The sequence below is a fragment of the Bos indicus x Bos taurus genome, chromosome 12 (assembly GCF_003369695.1).
Source record: "Bos indicus x Bos taurus breed Angus x Brahman F1 hybrid chromosome 12, Bos_hybrid_MaternalHap_v2.0, whole genome shotgun sequence".
NCBI lineage: Eukaryota > Metazoa > Chordata > Mammalia > Artiodactyla > Bovidae > Bos > Bos indicus x Bos taurus.
This window is the reverse complement of record NC_040087.1, coordinates 35,619,092-35,639,307: the sequence shown is the minus strand read 5'-3', so window position 1 is coordinate 35,639,307 and position 20,216 is coordinate 35,619,092. Positions and strand designations below refer to the sequence as shown.

General features: G+C 42.2%; 1 protein-coding gene across 4 annotated transcripts in view; it reads left to right on the top strand.

Moving 5' to 3' along the window:
- The first annotated feature begins 6,598 nt into the window (after positions 1-6,598).
- IFT88 (intraflagellar transport 88) overlaps positions 6,599-20,216 on the top strand; it is a 61,265-nt gene continuing 47,647 nt past the window's right edge. For 2 of the 4 annotated variants that reach the window (XM_027557610.1, XM_027557609.1), the window contains exons 1-3: positions 6,621-6,729; positions 12,227-12,322; positions 15,824-15,886. In XM_027557610.1, the coding sequence (XP_027413411.1) occupies positions 12,233-12,322; positions 15,824-15,886 (153 nt within the window). In that variant the 5' untranslated portion in view covers positions 6,621-6,729; positions 12,227-12,232. Of the gene's footprint in view, positions 6,730-7,394; positions 7,563-12,226; positions 12,323-15,823; positions 15,887-20,216 lie in introns of all 4 variants that reach the window. The other 2 variants (XM_027557608.1, XM_027557611.1) reach the window with 2 other exon arrangements.

Sequence of the window (20,216 nt, the reverse complement as noted above, 5' to 3'; positions counted from 1 at the left end):
GCCCACTTTGCTCCAAGCTCAGCCTGGACCACGGGGGCAGTGATCAGAGGCACCTCAGTTTGCCTTTAACTAGTTTCCATCCATAAATGTTGTCTGAACATTTATTATACTCAGTATAACTGGATGTGAATTATTAAATGTGTTTGAACTCAGATAAACAAGCTTTGTGCATTAGATGAAAGAATGTGCATCTCCGAATATTTTATCGAAGCTGTCTGCAATCCTTTGCAAGTAAATATTTTTATCTGAGTATTTTTTTAACTTCCTCTTTTTTCTCTCTGCCCCATTCCCCTGTGTTAATCAACAATCTCCTTTCATTCTGAACACAGATTTGTTACCTTAAATCTAGGGCACTCTACTGATTTAAAAGTGAGAGATTCATGTGAAGAAAAATCTTATTTTTGAATTTAAATATTTATTAATACTAAGGAACTTTTCCTTAACAATAGTTATGTAGTTATTATATACACACACATATACATATATATACACACACATATATATAGTTAGATGTGTGAGTGTGTGTGTAAGTGGCTTCAGTTGTGTCCAACTCTTTGTGACCCTACAGACTGTAGCCCACCAGGCTCCTCTGTCCATGGGATTCCCCAGGCAAGAATGCTGGAATGGGTTGCCATGTTCTCCTTCAGGAGATCTTGCCGACCCAGGGATTGAACCCACATTTCTTATGTCTCCTGCATTCTGGCAGGTTCCTTACCACTAGCACCACCTGAGAAGCCCCATAGTTACATAGGTAACTATGTAATGTCATGGTTATTGGCAGTTATTATACTCAGTATAACTGGGTGTGAATTATTAAATGTGTTTGAACTCAGATAAATAAGCTTTGTGCGTTAAAGAATGTGCACCTCTGAATATTTTATCGAAGCTGTCTGCAATCCTTTACAAGTAAATATTTTTATCTGAGTATTTTTTTAACTTCTAATTTTCTTTTTATACCACTTATTATTATACCACTTCAGTATTCTCACCTTGAGAACCTTGAGAACAGTTTGAAAAGGCAAAAAGATAGGACACTGAAAGAGGAACTCCCCAGGTCGGTAGGTGCCCAATATGCTACTGGAGATCAGTGGACAAATAACTCCAGAAAGAATGAAGGGATGGAGCCAAAGCAAAAACAACACCCAGTTGTGGATGTGACTGGTGATGGAAGCAAGGTCTGATGCTGTAAAGAGCAATATTGCATAGGAACCTGGAATGTTAGGTCCATGAATCAAGGCAAATTGGAAGTGGTCAAACAGGAGATGGCAAGAGTGAACGTCGACATCCTAGGAATCAGCGAACTAAAATGGTCTAGAATGGGTGAATTTAACTCAGATGACCATTATATCTACTACTGTGGGTAGGAATCCCTTAGAAGAATGGGAGTAGCCATCATGGTCAACAAAAGAGTCCGAAATGCAGTACTTGGATGCAATCTCAAACACAACAGAATGATCTCGGTTCATTTCCAAGGCAAACCATTCAATAGCACAGTAAAAGGTTGCCATTTCCTTCTCCACCACACCCCCCTTTGATGAAAATAATCAATAAACAATTTATAATAGGAATAGAAAAGAGTTTTGTTTAAGCCAAGCTGGAAGACTATAACCTAGGAGACACAGATTCAAGAAGCATCTGTGGGCAGGTGATGGTTATAGGTACAACCTGAAGTGTCTCACACTGCCTTGTATATTACCTCTTGATATCAACCAGTTAATGAGCCTGGTTTCTGTGGTGTGAATGGACAGAGGGTAATTCACAGTCCGATGTCCATTTATTTTAGAACAGATTGAAATTATTGGCAGGTTCAAGTTAATTTGTAACTTCCATGTAAGAAATCTTTTGAGCCTAGCACAAACCGTCCACCCAGAATTTAGGGTCTAACAATCCTCCCCAAAGGCCCTGAGGTTGACTTCTCCGGCCTTGGCTGGTGCCAGTTAGAGAAGCAGTGCTTTCCATGTTAAGAAATATGACTCTCACTGATGTGGCTCTGGAGGGAGGCAGCATAGGACATTCAATGCAGAATATGCAAAATTAGGCCTACTCAATCCTTCTCTTACACATTTCAACCCAAAGAGAACCCGTGGTCAAACGCCCTGTGGAATATAGGTTAGTAATATGTCTTACAAACAGTAAAAGATTTAAAAGAGTACATGGAACTTCAGTGACTGTATTTTCATGACATTGAGTGGTGACTATCCCCTTAATAAGTATTAAAAAGGATGATAAGCTTTATTGGTCGTGTTGTTAACCTCAGGAAAGACTTGGTCTCAGTTATTTATTTAAAAGATGAGAGAAAAAAATTTCGATTTACATTTTCAGGCTAATTGGCTTCTAGCTTTTATGGTTAAATAAATTGCCACGATAATTTTAAATATTTAACAGGCAATCACTGCATTTCATGGTATTTTTCTGGGCAGAAGAGGTGAAAGGTCTTCACAGTGCCTAATAAATTACTTATTAGATAAACTAAGTGTTGCCAAGCTGGAGTGGGAACCCAGTGGTGATAACACCTGTACTTTATTTAAGTACACCCAGTGGTGTACTTAAATAAACTTTTATGAATAAACAGTAACTATAAAACTGTTATGAGGGACTTCCCTGGTGGTCCAGTGGTTAGGAATCCACCTTACAATGCAAGGGTCACAGGTTTGATCCCTGGGCAGGGAGGATCCCACATGCTGCAAAGCAGCTACGCCCGTGTGCCACAGCTGCTAAAGCCTGCACACCTAGAGCCCATGCTCTGCAACAAGAGAAGCCACCACGATGAGAAGCCAGCACCCCACAACTAGAGAGTAGCTTCCTCTTGCTTCAGCTAGAGAAATCCCATGCAGCAATGAAGACCCAGAACAGCCAAAAAATAAATAAATATATAAATCTTAAAAAAAAAAAAAGACCTGTTATGAGCTCTGATACTGGTAGATCCACAGGGCCTCACATACACCAGGTGTTATGGACCAAATCCTGTCCCCCAAATTCAAATGTGGAAGCTCCACCCCCAGGATCCCAGAATGGGACAGTATTTGGAGACAGGGCCTTTAAGGAGGGATTAAGGAGGGCCTAAAAGGAGGCCCTGAGTGCAGGACTTAATCCAATCTGACTGGTGTCCTCATTTTTACTTATTTATATTTTGGCCACACAGTGCGGCCTGTGGGATCTTAGTTCCCTAACCAGGGATCAAACCTGTGCCTCCTGCATTGGAAGCGCAGAGTCTTAACCACTGGACCACCGAGGAATTCCTAGCATTTGACTTAAACACAGCCAACTTGTGTTCTCATCTGGGGCTTTGACCCAGGAGGGAGGCAAATAAAGGACAGGATGATTAGAAATGGTCCACAGGGGCTGGAACGAAACCAGGGCCCAGTGGGAAAGCAGGACATGCCAGAGCCCAGAGCACAGCTGTGTGACCACGCATCCACCCGCAAGAAGGCAGGTCTCATGGTACGGAGCCAGCAGGAACCCACAGCAGCAGACTAAGTGGGGTGGCCAATTTGTTCTGCTTTTCCTGGGATTTTCCTAGCTTGACACTTGAAAATCCCACACAGGTCCTGAGCAGACAGTGAGGGCAAGTCACGGCTTTGGCCACTCACTTCTGGGGGATGGTTTTGGCTGGGTCTTACTGCCTGATCTGCTGTTGTTTGTCCAAACCTTGCTCCTTAGCTTCTCCGACAATTCCGAGTCACCTGATACCTTTCCAAAAAATTCCTTTTCTGCTTCAGTTAGCAACAATTGATTTTTCTTGGCCGCAACAAAGAATCCTGAGTCCTGACCCCTGAAGGGCCTTAGACTTTGTTCACAGGTCAAGGCCAGGAGGGACAGAGGGCTCCAGAAGGTTCTGAGCAGAGAGCGATGTGATCAGATTTTCACTGCAGGATGATCATGTGGAGAACAGACGGAGTGACAGCGAGAGAAGATGGGAGTGAAGAGGCAGTGGGGAGAGTCAGGGGTTAAGGAAACTGGGCAGCATGACACGGCTACCTGGCCTCTGGGTGGGAGGGGACAGACACGAGAATCTGTTCTCTCTGGAGCTTATATTTTAGTAACACAAGTTATGTGACCTTAGCATGTTGTCTGGCGATGTAGGCATGTGCTTAATAAATAGTAGCTTCATGACAACATTTGAAACGAAAGAGATGATCCTGCACACTCTGGCAAGTAACAGTATTGTGCTTAAAGGGTGACCAAGTTGAAACGAACTTGAATCTGTTTCTGATTTAAAACAAAACAAAGACAATTGAGGGAGCTGGAAATTTACAGTCGGGAGATCTAAAGACATAATGAAAATGGAAACACAGCGACTTGGGGGCTCTGCAGTGTTCAGCAATTAATTCACCAAACACGCCATGAGCAGCGGCTTGAGCCAGGCACAGATACTCTCAAGAGCGCCTCCCAGCTGATGAGCTTAGCTGGTGTGTGACTGCGGCAGAAAGCACCAGCTCAGGGACAGGAGCTTACTGTTCACTGCCAGCGAGAGCCTCGACTTCATGCCCCCTCAGCCCACTTGCCTCCTGAGTCCCAAGGGGGTAGCCCAGTGCTGCTGCACAGGCAGTGAGTTTGTGTCACAGCTGCTGCTGCTGCTAAGTCGCTTCAGTCGTGTCCGACTCTGTGCAACCCCATAGACGGCAGCCCATCAGGCTCCACTGTCCCTGGGATTCTCCAGGCAAGAACACTGGAGTGGGTTGCCATTTCCTTCTCCAATGCATTAAAGTGAAAAGTGAAAGTGAAGTCATTCAGTCGTGTCCAACTCTTCGAGGTGGGTGGGCCTCGTCCAATCAGTTGAAAGACCTAAGAGGAAAGACTGACATCTCCAGGGAATGTGGGAGTCCTGCTTCCAGCTGCCTTCAGACTCAGCCACAACATCAGTTCTGCCCTGGGCCTCCAGCTGCTCCCATAACCTCAGAGTGGATTCCTTAAAGTCATTTCTCTCCCACTCAGTCTCTATGGAGACTGTATTTTGAAAGAATTTTGTACAGGAAGGGCTTCCCAGGTGGCAGAGTGAAAAAGGACCCGCCTACAATGCAGGGAGATGCAGGTTTGTTCTCTGGGTTGGGACAATCCCCTGGAGAGGTAAATAGCAACCCATCCCAGTATTCTTGCCTGGACAATCCTATGGACAGAGGAGCCCATGAGGTCGGGAAGAGTCGGACATGACTGAGCACACACACACACGCATGCACTGGAAGACAGATCATTTCCTCCCTCCAGTGCAAAAGGCAGGTTGGGCTCTCTGGCACAGTAGAGATAATGTCTGCCTCCAGGGCAAACGCTGAGCCCCGTGCTGGCCTATAGTTCATCACAAGACTGAGGTTTCCTCCGTTTAGGGTCCTTTAGCTGTGGCACACGGAGAAGGCAATGGCACCCACACCCACATTATGGAGGATAATCTGCTTTATTCAAAGTCTACTGACCTAACTGCCAGGACACCTAAAAAACACCTTCACAGCAACAACTTGACTGGTGTTTGACAAAAAACTGGGTACCATAGTCTAGCTGAAAATTACAGTAACCATCACAATGGTCCAGAACAGAAACAAGACACTCATGGAGAACTGTCTCCCCACATGTACTTGAAGTCTGTTGTTGCTCAGTCGGTCAGTTGTGTCTGACTCTTTGTGACCCCACTGACTGCAGCACACCAGGCTCCTCTGTCCTCCACAATCTCCTGGAGTTGGCTCAAACTCATGTATTGAGACGGTGATGCCATCCAACCATCTCATTCTCCACTGCCCGCTTCTCCTTTTGCCCTCAATCTTTCCCAGCATCAAGATCTTTTCCAATGAGTCGGCTTTTTTCATTAGGTGGCCAAAGTATTGGAGCTTCAGCTTCAGCTTCAGCATCAGTCCTTCCAGTGATTATTCAGGGTTGATTTCCTTTAGGATTGACTGGTTTCATCTCCTTGCAGTCCAATGGACTCTCAAGAGTCTTCTCCAGCACAATTCAAACTTTAAAACTTAAAGTTTAAAAGTCACTAATTACTGGTGTCTTTAGACGCCTCCTTGCCGATTTATTTTAAAATGTAGGAGAAACTTTAATGATGTGAACCAGTTATTAAGTCCACTCCTCATTCTCTTGCTGAGCATCACACTGAGGTGATGGGCATTATGGCCTTGGGCTGACTCAGGCCACCCCCGAGGTGTCCAGGGCAGGAACACACAAGACAGGACCACGAGGTGCGGGAGGCCCCCAAGAGCCTCCCGGGCTCCAGCTGGTTCTGCAAGGAGAACCGCAGGGTGGGGCTGGGGGTGAGTCCAGACAGCCAGCGCGGCCCTGACGCGCTTCCAGGACCCACGGGCTAGTGCCGCAGCCACCGGAGCTTTCCACAGCAACTAGCACCACCCGCCGGTGACCCGGCCTCCGGCTGAGTTCATCAGGATCTAGAAGACTGTGGCTTCCTTGCCTTCCGGTTCCCTGTGCCGGATTCCGCCATCCCCGCCGCCTCGCTAGGACCGCCTCTGTGCGGCCCCTCCTCCTGCCCACTTCCACGGGACCGGCCCCGCCCCGCCATCCAGGCCCCGCCTCAGGCCCCGCCCCTCAGGCCCTCGCCCCCGCCCTCCAGGCCTGTCTCTCTTGCTCTAAAGGCTCGGTCCCGCCCTCTCGCGGAGCACTGTGGGAGCGGCTTCCTTGGTTTCGCGCGTGGCAACGCCGCGGACGCGCCGCTCTCTGAAGAGTCCCGCCAAGGCCGCACCAGCCCCGCCGCGCTTGCGGTCGCCCTCCTCCACTCGCGGCGAGGTAGGGGAGGGCCCAGGGGCGGCGCGGGTACCAGGCGCCCTCTGAGGGGGCCGTGGAGGTGGGACACGGGAGGGGGCTCTGCCCTTCCCCCACCCCGCGCGGCCCTAAACCCCTCACCGCGAGTTCGTGACCGGAAGTTCTGAAATTCCCGGGAAGGCTCGGCGGGTGAGAGAGGCGCGAGCTCGGGCTCCCCTCACAGAGGTGGGCGCCCCCAGGCCGGAGTCGGCCCCCACCTCTGGGCGGCTGGCTGTCTGGTGCCGACCCCGGGGGACCCGGTCGGGACGGGGGCCCCGGGGGGACTTCCCGCGCTGAGTCCAGGAGGCGCCGTCCCGGGAGCTGCCTTTGCACCGGGCCTTGGTGGAGCTCGACCGCCTCACCTGGGCGCCTCACCTTTCCCCACTCGCACTCTCTGCATTTGTTCCCACCGTGTCGGTTTAGCCCGAGTTTCTCATAGATGAACTTTTTTGGTCTGGTTAGCTCAGATGAAAGGATCTCCAGTTGTAAAGCGGCTTGTTTTGCTGACAGACGTGTAAACTAAATTGACTTAAGTGGGGCTTGTAATCAGGAGGTTCTCCTTGAGCACAGTGGTCCTCAACGTGTGCTCCGTGGACCACATTAGCATCAGCAACACCTGATTAGAAACTTTTTTTTTTTTTTCTGATTAGAAACTTGTTAGAACTCCACACTCCAAGGAATGAGGGTGATGACTCCCACCAGTGAATAAGAAACTGGTGAAGGCAGGGAGTGGCAATCTGATTTTAACAAATCCGTAGGTTTCTGGCAAACGCTAACCTTTGCGAACCATTGGTTTCACATTACCTGACCTAGAGCTTGTAAGTTAAAATTTTTTATATATCTTCTATCATAACTTAATGCTTTCTGGAGGTATTTTGGAATGAACATTTATATATGATTGATATTTGCTTTTGTGGATTTTGCACAGAATAGGAGAAAATATTTGCTAATCGTTTCTCTGACAAGGTCTAATATCAAGAATATATAGGGATTTTTTTTTTTTTTTTTGCGTGCCACAAGACTTGGTTTGTGGGACCAGGGAGTGAGGCCCCATGGCAGTGAACGTGCGGGGTCCTAACCACTGGACTGCCAGGGTACTCCTAAGGAATTCTTTTTTTTTTTTTTTTTAATGGATAATTGCTTTACAGAATTTTGTTGTTTTCTGTCAAATATCAATATGAATCAGATCAAAAAACCAATTTTTAAAAATGGGCAAAGCATCTGAAAAGAAAAAAAGTTACAGTTTTCAATAAGCATATGAAAGGTTGCTCAGCATCTTTAATCACTAAGGAAATCAAACCAAAAATTGAATCAAAACCATAAAGATATCACTTTTTGCCTGCTAGAGTGGCTTTAATCAGAATAGGGCCAGTAGCAGGTGTTGGCTGGGACATGGAGAAATTGGAACCTTCATTCACTGCTGGTGGGATGTAAAATGGTGCAGCCACTTTGGAAAAGCCTAGCAGCTCCTCCAAAAGTTAAACATAATGTTGCCAGCAATTCCATTCCTATATATATATATATATATATATACACACACACACTCAATAGAATTGAAAATACACGTCTGTACTAAAGCTAGTACAGATAATTCTGTACAGAATTCTGTAAATTCTGTATTTTTTAAACAATTAAAAAAAAAGAATGTACAGAACTAAAGAATGCACTAAAGAACTAAAGCATGCTCATTGTTTATACTGCAGTAGGTTTTTTTTTGTTTGTTTGTTTTGGGGGCTCTACTATGGGTTTGTGGGATCTTAGTTCATCCTGGAATGCAAAATCAAGTTGGCCTTAGGAAGCATCACTACAAACAAAGCTAGTGGAGGTGATGGAATTCCAGTTGAGCTATTTCAAATCCTAAAAGATGATGCTGTGAAAGTGCTGCACTCAATATGCCAGCAAATTTGGAAAACTCAGCAGTGGCCACAGGACTGGAAAAGGTCAGTTTCATTCCAATCCCAAAGAAAGGCAATGCCAAAGAATGTTCAAAGTGAAAGTGAAAGTCGCTCAGTTGTGTCTTACTCTTTGCGACCCCATGGACTTGGTCCATGGAATTCTCCAGGCCAGAATACTGGAGTGGGTAGCCTTTCCTTTCTCCGGGGGATCTTCCTAACCCAGGGATCGAACCTAGGTCTCCCACTTTGCTGGTGGATTCTTTACCAGCTGAGCCACAGAGGAAGCCCAAGGATACTGGAGTGGGTAGCCTATCCCAACCCAGGAATTGAACTAGGGTCTCCTGCATTGCAGGCGGATTCTAGAATGTTCAAACTACCAAACAGTTGCACTCATCTCACGCGCTAGCAAAGTAATGCTCAAAATTCTCCAAGCCAGGCTTCAGCAATACACGAACCGTGAACTTCCAGATGTGCAATCTGGTTTTAGAAAAGGCAGAGGAACCAGAGATCAAATTGCCAACATCTGCTGGATTGTCGAAAAAGCAAGCGAGTTCCATAAAAACATCTATTTCTGCTTTATTGACTATGCCAAAGCCTTTGACTGTGTGAATCACAACAAACTGTGGAAAATTCTTCAAGAGATGGGAATTCCAGACCACTTGACCTTCCCCCTGAGAAATCTGTATGCAGGTCAAGAAGCAACAGCTAGAACTGGACATGGAGCAACAGACTGGTTCCAAATCAGGAAAGGAGTACATCAAGGCTGTATATTGTCATCCTGCTTATTTAACTTATATGCAGAGTACATCATGAGAAATGCTGCACTGGCTGAAGCACAAGCTGGAATCAAGATTGCCAAGAGAAATATCTGTCACCTCAGATATGTAGATGACACCACCCTTACGGCAGAAAGTGCAGAAGAACTAAAGAGCCTCTTGATGAAAGTGAAAGAGGAGAATGATAAAGTTGGCTTAAAACTCAGCATTCAGAAAACAAAGATCATGGCATCTGGTCCCATCACTTCATGGCAAATAGAAGGGGAAACAATGGAAACAGTGACAGACTTTATTTTTGGGGGCTCCAAAATCACTGCAGATGGTGACTGTAGCCATGAAATTAAAAGACATTGTCTCCTTGGAAGGAAAGTTATGACCAACCTAGACGGCACATTAAAAAGCAGAGACATTACTTTGCCGACAAAGGTCTGTCTAGTCAAAGCTATGGTTTTTCCAGTAGTCATGTATGGATGTGAGAGTTGGACAATAAAGAAAGCTGAGCACCAAAGAACTGATGCTTTTGAGCTGTGGTGTTGGAGAAGACTCTTGAGAGTCTCTTGGACAGCAAGGAGACCCAACCAGTCCATCCTAGAGGAAATCAGTCCTGAATATTCATTGGAAAGACTGATGCTGAAGCTGAAACTCCAATACTTTGGCCACCTGTTGTGAAGAACTGACTTATTGGAAATGACCCTTATGCTGGGAAAGATTGAAGTCAGGAGGAGAAGGGGATGATGGAGTATGAGATGGTTGGATGGCATCACCGACTCAATGGACATGAATTTGAGTAAACTCTGGGAGTTGGTGATGGACAGGGAGGCCTGGCGTGCTGCAGTCCATGGGGTCGCAAAGAGTCAGACACGACTGAGTGACTGAACTCAACTATGGGGCTAGTGGGATCTTAGTTCATCCAACAGGTATTGAACCCAGACCCTCCGCAGTGACAGCACTGAATCCTAACCACTGAAATGCCAGGGAATTCCCTTGTTTTTGTTTTTAGATTCCACAGATAAGTGAGATCATGCAGTTTTTGTCTTTCTCTATCTGGCTTAATTTCGCTCAGCATAGTGCCCTCTAAGCTTCCCAGGTGGTGCATAGTGCCCTCTAAGCTTCCCAGGTGGTGCAGTGGTAAAGAATCTGCCTGCCAATGCAGGAGATGCAGTTTTGATCCCTAGGTCAGGAAGATGCCCTGGAGAAGGAAATGGTAACCCACTCTAGTATTCTTGCCTGGGAAATCCCATGGACAGAGGAGCCCGGTGGGCTCCAGTTCATAGGATTGCAAAAGAATAGGATACTACTTAGTGACTAAACAACAATGCCATATAGATCCATCCATGATCATAATGGCAAAATTTCCTTTGGGGGGCTGAGTAATATTCCATTGTGTATGTGCACATGTGTTTGTGTATCACATTTTCTTTATCCAGTTATCCATCAATGGACACTTAGGTTGTTTCCATATCTTACTTGTTGGTAATGATGCAGCAAACATAGTGGTGCAGATACTTTTTTGAGTTACTGTTTTCATTTGCTTCAGATAAATACCCAGAAGTGGAATTGCTAGATCATTCAGTAACTGTATTTTTAATTTTTTAGGAACCTCCATACTGTTCTCCATAGTGGCTTCATCAGCTTATATTCCTACCAATAGTGCCCAAGGGTTTCCTTTTCTCCACATCCTCATCAATGCTTCTCTCTAGTGTTTTTGACAATAACAATTCCAACCAGTGTGAGGTGCTATCTCCTTGTGTTTTTGATTTTATTTCCCTGATGACTAGTGAGGTTGAGCATCTTTTCATGACTATCTGTATTGTCTGATTTGGAAAAATGTCTATTTAGGTCCTCTGTCCATTTTTTAAAATATTGTATTTATTTTTGGGTCTTTGTTACTGTGTGAGGGCTTTCTCTAGCTGTGGTGAGCTGGGGCTGCTCTTCTTTGTGTTGCGTGGGCTTATTATAGCTTCTTTGTTGCAGAGCACAGGCTCTGAGCTCACCAACTTCAGTAGTTGTGGCACATGGGCTCAGCAGTTGTGGCTCAAAGGCTTTAGAGCACAGGCTCCATGGCATGTGAGATCTTCCCAGACTAGGGCTCGAACCCTTGTCCCCTGCATTGACAGGCGAATTCTTAGCCACTGGATCACCAGGGAAGTCCCCTCTACCTTTTCAATCGAGTTTTTGTTGTTGTTGAGTTACATGAGTTCTTTATATATTTTGGATATTAGCCCCTTATCAGATACATGATTTGCAAATATTTCTCCCAATTACCTTTTCATTTTGTTGATGATTTCATTTGCTGTGCAGAAACTTTTAAGTTTGATTTAGTCCCACTTACCTATTTTTAGTTTTGTTGTCATTTCTTTTGGTGTCAATTCCAAAAAAGATATCATCAAAACCGATGTCAAGGCACTTACCATCTATGTTTACTTCTACAAGTTTTATAGTTTCAAGTCTTATGCTCATTTCGCATTGATTTTTGTATATGGTATAAGGTAGGGGCCCAGATGTATTTTTTTGAATGTGGCTGGCTGTTTTTCCCAACACCATTTATTGAAGAGACTATCCTTTCTCCATTGTTTATTTTTGGGTCCCTTGTCATAAATTAATTGACTTTAAATGCACAGATTTATTGGGGCCTCTCTGTTCTGTTCCATTGACTTGTGTGTCTGTTTTGATACCTAGTTTTAAGAATTTGACACGAAAAACATTTAAGCCATAACATATGTAGACATAAATTTGACCAGAAAGGTTGTTATACTTTATTTCAATTAAGAATTATTTCAAGAATACATTTACAACAGTGATTTTTCATAGGTACAAATGATGCAAAATGTACACCTGGCCCCAGAAACAGATGAAGATGATCTTTATTCTGGCTATAATGACTACAATCCAACCTATGATACCGAGGTAAAAAAAAAAAAATTGTTTCATTGGTTTTTACTTTGGTCTTTGCTAACCAGCTGGTTTGTGAAAATTTTGGATTTGATGGTTCTGCTATATAATGCTTTAGATTAAGTTAAGTTGATTAAAAGCCTAGAAAAGTACTATTACTAAAGACTGTACTAACTTCTACCAATAGTAATAATCGCAGCAGAAGGGAAAAGCATAGAGATGTGAAAAAATGTTATGGAAAAGAATTCGGATCAATTATATTTTTGTATTCTTTTGCATTAGTTATCTGAATATGTATGTTAAAAGACTTAGATCCCTTGAGGTGCCTAAAATCGGTTTTTTTAATGCCCTAAATTTGAAATGTCATGTAGAGTTATTTTTCTTCTTTGAATTGAATTATACAAGTATTTTATAGAAAAACTAGAGAATAAAAGAAAAAATTAAAATCATAGAAACTGTTACCACCCAGAGATAAACATCAACTAAGTTACAGTGCTTAATGCTAAATGTTTCCCTATGCAGAAATATATGTGTGTGTGTGTATATATGTACACTGTATGTCTATATGTTTTTGGAGACAATGGTATCATACTGTGTGTACTGTTTTGTAACCTGCTTTTTTCCTTTTATGAATGTTAACTTATGTCAACAAGCCTATATCTGCTTAATTAGTAGTATAGTAATTGTAGGATGAAATTGTTATTAAGACAATTATTTGATTATTTTAAATCTGTTTACATTGTGAGAGTTACAGTTTCCAAATTGTAAAAGACAAAAACCAAAAGAAGCTGCTTTATAAATTTACCTTGAATTAGTGTGTGAAACAATTTAAGGATGAAGGATGTGAGCATTAAATTTTCTTGCTAGTATGTGAGAATCAAATATTAGCATTCAGAGGACTTTAATTTAGGAACTTACATTCTATTCTCGAGTTTCACATGGCTTTCAGTCATTTTTGAAGTTTTTTCCTCTGGAGAAGAATGATGGTTTGTGAATTTGAGACTTAGAAAGCAAGAAGAGAAAATAGAAACTATTCATTTACTCTGTATGAAATAAAAATCTAGGAGATACTATTTATCATAGAAAATTTGAAAAATACAGAAGATTGGGGAAAAAAATAAAATGACAAATACTGTTACCTGGTGATGACCTGTACTATAGCAGGTCATAGCACCCATGTTTTGCTGTATTCCTTGTCTTTTTATATAGATAGGTGTGTCCCTCCCTATATATTTAATACAAACATCTGTATACAGGGATATGATTATACAGACTAATTTTTAAAAATATGTATTAAAACATGGGCATTTTCCTAAGTTAGTGTTAATTATGAAAGCCATTGAATCTTTCCCTTTCTCCCAGTTATAAAAGTTACATGTATAAAAAATACATATGCCCATTGTTGGAAAACAAAATTGTCCATAATCCCACCACTCAGAAATAACTACTGCTAATGTTTTGTTTGTCTTTCCTTCATGCATATACATAGAATTTTCTTTTAGAATGTTTGGAATTGAACTGACAGTTACTTTTCTGTTTGCTTATCTATTTTTGGCCATGTCATAAACAATATCTCATGATACTAAAAGTTTAAATATAGTTTTAATGGCTGCATAATACTGACTATATACAATTGATTACTTTCTGACTATAGGATAGTTATTTATAGTTTTCTGCCCCTATTAATAACAACAACACAATGAACAATTTTATGCATAAGTAATTTTTTACCTTGTGATCAAACATTTCTTGGGTAGAGTCCCACAAGTGCAAAAATGATCATCATAATCGTTTTTAATAATATCAGATAAACTGCCTAACTCTTCAGGTCATTACAATGTGGTTTCATTATCTATTAGTAACTTGAAGCAAATATTCAGAATATCATACACAAAAGTAAATTACACAGAAAAATAAAAATTTGGTTTACTCATGGTTTCCTTTTAATTAATTGGAATAAGTTAATATATAATTGAATTACTTGAAACAGTTGCTAAGGTGTTCATAGATCATGCAAATTGTTAATCAAATCATGAACAAAGGAAAAGAAATGACAAAAGTTGTGTTAGTTTGGTATTTGTAATTAGAGAATTTGTTGATAGGTTTTAGTTTATCATTTAGTTAGACTTTTTTGAGTTGATTAATTGAATTTTACTAATAATTTGGAATATTAGACTTCTTTTTCCTAAAAGGTGTGCCCAGGGGGCCCTTGGCTTACACTCATATGAAAGTTGCCTGGTTTCTATGGCTGAGTGAGATTTGTGTACTTCATTTTTTTTTTTCTTTTGAAGGGACTCAGCCATACATATACATGTATCCATTCTCCCCCCTCAACCCACCTCCCATCCAGGCTGCCACATAACATTGAGCAGAGTTCCATGTGCTACACAGTAGGGCCTTGTTGGTAATACATTTTAAATATAGCAGTGTTGTACTTACTTCATTTTATGTAGTTGATATGGAAGGTTATAAAGATTATTTGAAGTAAAACTAAAAAATGCTTGTACATAATCATGTTTAAAGTACATTGTATTTTGTTCATGTGTAAAGTACATCCAGGTAATAAAAACACATTGTCTCCAGGGTTTTAAAAAGCTAATTGATACTGACTCTATTTTTTTTTTTTTAAGTGTATTGTTTGTTTTTTAGTAATCGGCAAGTATATTTCTGTGGGAAGTAGACTGGAGTGAGTCAGAGGCGAGTGTGAGAAGTGTGCACTGATGTTTATAGAGGGCTGGACCCAGAGCTTGTGGTGGTGAAGGAGCTAGAGGCAAAGACTGGTTATGCTGACAGTTGGAAAATAGCATTTTGTCCAGGAAACCTGGGAGCCCTGGTAACTTGCCCCTGACTAATGTGACTTTCCTCAGGTTCCTGAGGGAGAACGTGAGCACCGGTCAGGAATCAGCAAAGCACAGTAACGTTTTATGTCAGCTGAGCCTTTGGTTCCAAAGCATGACAGGTTGGACTCAGTGGAGCCTCAGCTGGCTCCAGTCTGAGTCTCAGACTTTACCTCTCCCTGAGATGAAAAACCATTTTCACTTGGGAGATGAGACAAGAGAGTTTGCCCAATTTCTGGGAGAGGATGCAGCTTTTTCTGTCCTCAGCTTCTCAGGTAAGGCTAGTAGCCACAGCCCAGGATATGGAAGAAGAGAGGAGGGAGAAAGGACGGAGTGGGTGATTCTCTGTTCTTGCTGCTCCACTGACTTGGAAGAGAGAGACAAGAAAGACTTGATCTTGGGACCAGGCACGCTGACAGTACCCATTGAACCAGTAGCCAGTTGTGTCCTTGAACTTGACTAGATTGTCAGTGCTCCTCTCCCCAAGGGAGAGAGGGCTTTTGGTATTTCGTGTCCTGTAAAGGGGAAGTTGAGGACAGGAGTCCTTGAGCCCTACGTGGACGTCAGCAGATGTAGAAAGATGGATCCTAGAGGACCCTAAACACCAAACAGTAGTGGTTAAACATTTTTAAAAATTTGTCACCTCACATTGAATGTTAAATTTGCCATTTTGTTTTAGGAATTGGAGAATGACACAGCCTTTCAGCAAGCTGTGAGAACTAGTCATGGCAGAAGACCTCCAGTAAGTGAATTTTTTTTATTATGGTTAAAAAAACAACTAACAAAGCTTACCCTGTTCATTGTTTTTAAACGTACACATTGGGAGTGCTAAATTAATTCCCATTGTTGTGAAACAGACCCCTAGAACTTTCCATTTTCCCAAACTGAGGCTCTATCCTCACTGAACAACAACATCCTCCAGCTGCTGGCCCCACCTTTCTACTCTCTATCTCTAAGTATTTGCCTGTTCTAGGTGCCTCACGTAAGTGGAATCTAACAGTTATTTCACTCAGCATAACGTCTTCAAGGTTCATCCATGGTGTAGCAGGTGTCCGGGTTTCCTTCCTTTCTCAGGCTTAATGACATTTCATTGTCTGGATGGACCACATCTTGTTCTGCACATACTTGGGTTGCTTCCACCTGTTGGCTGTTGTGAGCAGCACTGCTGTGAACTTGGGGACACAAATATCCTGAGGCCCTGTTTTCGAGGTGTATATCTGAAAGTGGGGTTGCTGGATTGTATGGTAGTTCCGCCAGCAGTGCACACAGGCTCCAGTTCCTCTACCCCTCACTAACACTTGTTATTTTCTGTTTTTTGATAGTCACAGTTTTAATGGGTATGAGATGTTTCTCATTGTGGTCTTGATTTGCATTTCTCCGATTATTAGTGATGTTATCTTTTCATATACTTTTTGGTCATTTGTGTATGATCTTTGAAGAAATGTCTGTTCAAGTATTTTGCCCTTTTTTAAGCTGGGTTATTTAATGTTTTGTTGTTGAGTTGTAGGAGTTCTTTATTGGATATATGCTTTGCAGATATTTTCTCCCATTCTGTAGGTGGCTGTTTTTTATTCTGTTGATTGGATCCTCTGACCCACAAAAGGCTTTATGTTTGATGTGCTCCCATTTGTCTGTTTTTGCTTAAGTTGCCTGTGCTTTTTGATGTCATATCCAAGAAATCATTGCTAAGTCCAATGCCATGAAATTTTCCTCTGTTTTTTTTCTAGCAGTTTTATAGTCTTTTAGGTTTTAGGTCTTATGTTTGGGCCTTTAATCTACTTTGAGTTCATTTTTGAATGTTCTGTAAGATTAAGGGTCCAATTTCATTGTTTTGCATGAGGATATCCAGTATTCTCAGTGCCATTCAGGAGACTGACCTTCCCCCTTGTGTGGTCTTGACACCCTTGTTGAAAGTCATTCCTTCCGTTGGTTTCTTATGCAAGCACCACATTGTTTCCAGTGCAGTAGCGTTGTAATATGTTTTGAAATCAGCAGATAGGAGTCCCCCAACTTAGATCTTTTTCAAAATTTTTCGGCTCTCCAGGGTCTCTTAAGATTCCAAATGAGTTTTAGGTTGGATTTTCCCATTTCTTAAAAAAAAAAAAAATGACATTGGGATTTTGGTAGAGATTGCATTGAATCTGTGCGTTGCTTTGAGTAATATAGATATCTTTTTTTAAGTAATTTATTTATATTTGGCTGTGCTGGGTCTTTGTTGCTGCACATGCACTTTCTCTAGTTGCAGTGTGTGGGCTTCTCGTTGTGGTGGCTTCTCTTATGGACTGTGGGCTCTAGGGTATGTGGGCTGCAGTAGTTGTGGCTCATGGGCTTAGTTGCCCTGAGGCATGTGGGTTCTTCCCTGACCAAGGATCGAACCCGTGTCCCCAATTCTTTTTTTTTTTTTAATCCAGAATATATTTTGAAAACTTTTACACTGATACCAAAGCCAGGCAAAGACACTACAAGAAAATTACAAATATCCTTTTTGAATACTGACCTAGAAACCCTGAACAAAATATAAGCAAACCAAAGCAGTATATTATAAGGGTTATACACTATGACCAAGTGGGATTTATTCCTGGAACTTGAGAATGGATCAACAGACAAAAATTAATCAATGTGATATGTCACCTTAATAGAATGAAGGGAAAAAAAGCCCAAATCATCTCAATTGATGCAATAAAAGAACTTGACAAAATTCCACATCCTTTCACAATAAAAACACGTAATGAACTAGAAATAGAAGGAAACTCACCATGATAAATAAGAAAACCCCACTGCTAACAACATATTTGGTGGTAAAAGACCAAAAGCTTTTCCCCTAGAATTAGGAATAATGCCCACTTTTGCCACTTCCAATCAATTATAGGGTGGGTATAGTCTTAACCACTGGACCACCAGGGAAGTTCAATATAGATATCTTAACAATATAAAGTTTTATAGCCTTGAATACAGGATGCCTTTCCATTTATTTCTTTTTCAGTTTCTTATAGCAATGTTTTATAGTTTACAGTATATCTAGTAAGTTAATTTCAAAGAATTTTTATGCTCTTGAGAATATAAATATTATTTATGTAAGACACTGGGATATGTTTAACCAAAACATTATTTTTAAAAAATTTGTCTTTCTAATTTTTAATGTTATGTAAATATTGATCTTTGAAAACACTGGGGGTTAAGTTGCAAATTACACCTCCCTTGGATTAATGACCGTCCACTAATTAATCCTCCACCAGTATATACATGGCTAAAGTGATTGTTTTCAGTGTTATTAGTAAAGTTTTTATATGTCACACAGAGAATAGACTTCTGCCTTCCACAGTGCGTGAACTCTACCGAGTGTCTTTTGTAGTTGAAAATAAACAAGGTTGGCACTAGGTAAAGTGAGAAGTACAGAAAGTTCTATGCCTAGTATTCTGCCCACCCATGGCTCCAGAGCAGTGGTTCTCAGTGCTCACTCGCCCACCTGCCCTGGCACATGTTTGCCTGGAGATATTTTTAGTTCTCATAACTTGGACCAGTGCCTAGCATCTCAGAGGCAGCAGGCCACCCCACAGTAAGTTACCTAAAAGAGGTCAGCAGTGCCAGGTCGACAGGCTGTTAGGGAGTGAATCCCCTGCTGTAGTTGGCGTGTCCTCCCACCTGGCCTCCCTCACTCTGTCAGGGCCTCTTCCCTCCCACCATACTTAACTGTTCTGCAATAATGAAAGGTCTGCATTAAACCACTTCCAGTGGGAAGGACCTTGCCTGTCATATTTGTGGGGTTCCCTCCTCAAAGTTAGAGAGCACAGCAGTCCACAGGACTGTCCTCACTTCTAATTCCAGCTGCAGGCACCTTCAGCATCTGTAATTTTCTGAAAAGGCTCAAAGAACTCACTGAAAGCTATTATACTTAACGGTTTATTTCAGGAGAAGGATACAGGTTAAATCTGCTGAGAGAAGAGAGACCTGGGGCAGAGTCTGGGAGGTCAGACATGGGGGGTCTGGTTGCCCTTTCCCTGTGGAGCCCTGGGTGGCTTTAACCCCCCCGACCCCTCTGTGTGGTGACGGTACTTGTAGAGCCGGCAAGGAGGCCCTCCCATGACTCTGATGTCCAAGGTGTTAATGGGGCTCCATCACACACTGTCCTTGTGGCTGCCCATTAGTCTCTAGCCCCTCGTGGAGGTTCAAGCTAATATATCTGGGAGTTAGACTGTCTGGTGGCCAAAGCCCCCCAGGGAAACAGGGATGTATCAGGCAGGACATTACAGGGGCATACAGATCACCCCCCTGTAGTGAAGGGCAAAGCCAGTACTCTCTTTGGGTAAAGTCAGTTCTTGACTACACATTCCATAAGCTGTATTTGAATTTTAAGGTTACCTTCATTATGGAAAGGAAAACTAGATTAAGTTCTTGCACTTGGCTAATGACAAGACTGTAACCTTTTAGAAGAGGTAAACTGTCTTATTTATTGATCTTTTCTTTGTTTGCTGTGGGTACTCCACAGATCTTTATATCACAACTTAGTGAATAAGTGAAAGCCTTCAGTTTAGTGATTTGGTATATCAACAAGTCACTATATATGATAGTGATTTGGTGTATCAACAAATCACTATATATGATAATGTCTCCAAGCTGGCCCTTCATTGATGTTTAGAAATGACTTCAGAGACCCTCATGTTATAGAAAGGAAACAAGGCTGGGAGTAGAGGTCTCACAGTTACCTGTAACCAGGACAGAGAGTAGGTCGCCACCCCTTTGAATGATATTGTCATCACACCCTATTTACTGTATTAAATGGGAAAAAACTGTGCAACTTTTATAGGAGAGGCACTGGGCAAAGAGTAAAGTGGACACAAATAGAAATTACAAGGCATATTGTAATTTGTGTTGTAAAAAGAGTATAAATTGCTCTGGGACCACAAAGATAAGTTCTTTATTCCTAGTTGGGACAGTCAGGAGATAAATGTACAGTTGAATATTTAAGGATGTGTGCAGTTAAGATCAGCCTTGAGGTATGTGAGGAAAGGCTTTGTGGGTGAGGGTGCGGGGTGAGTAAGGAGCAAGGAGACACAGAATCTAGTCTTTCTAAG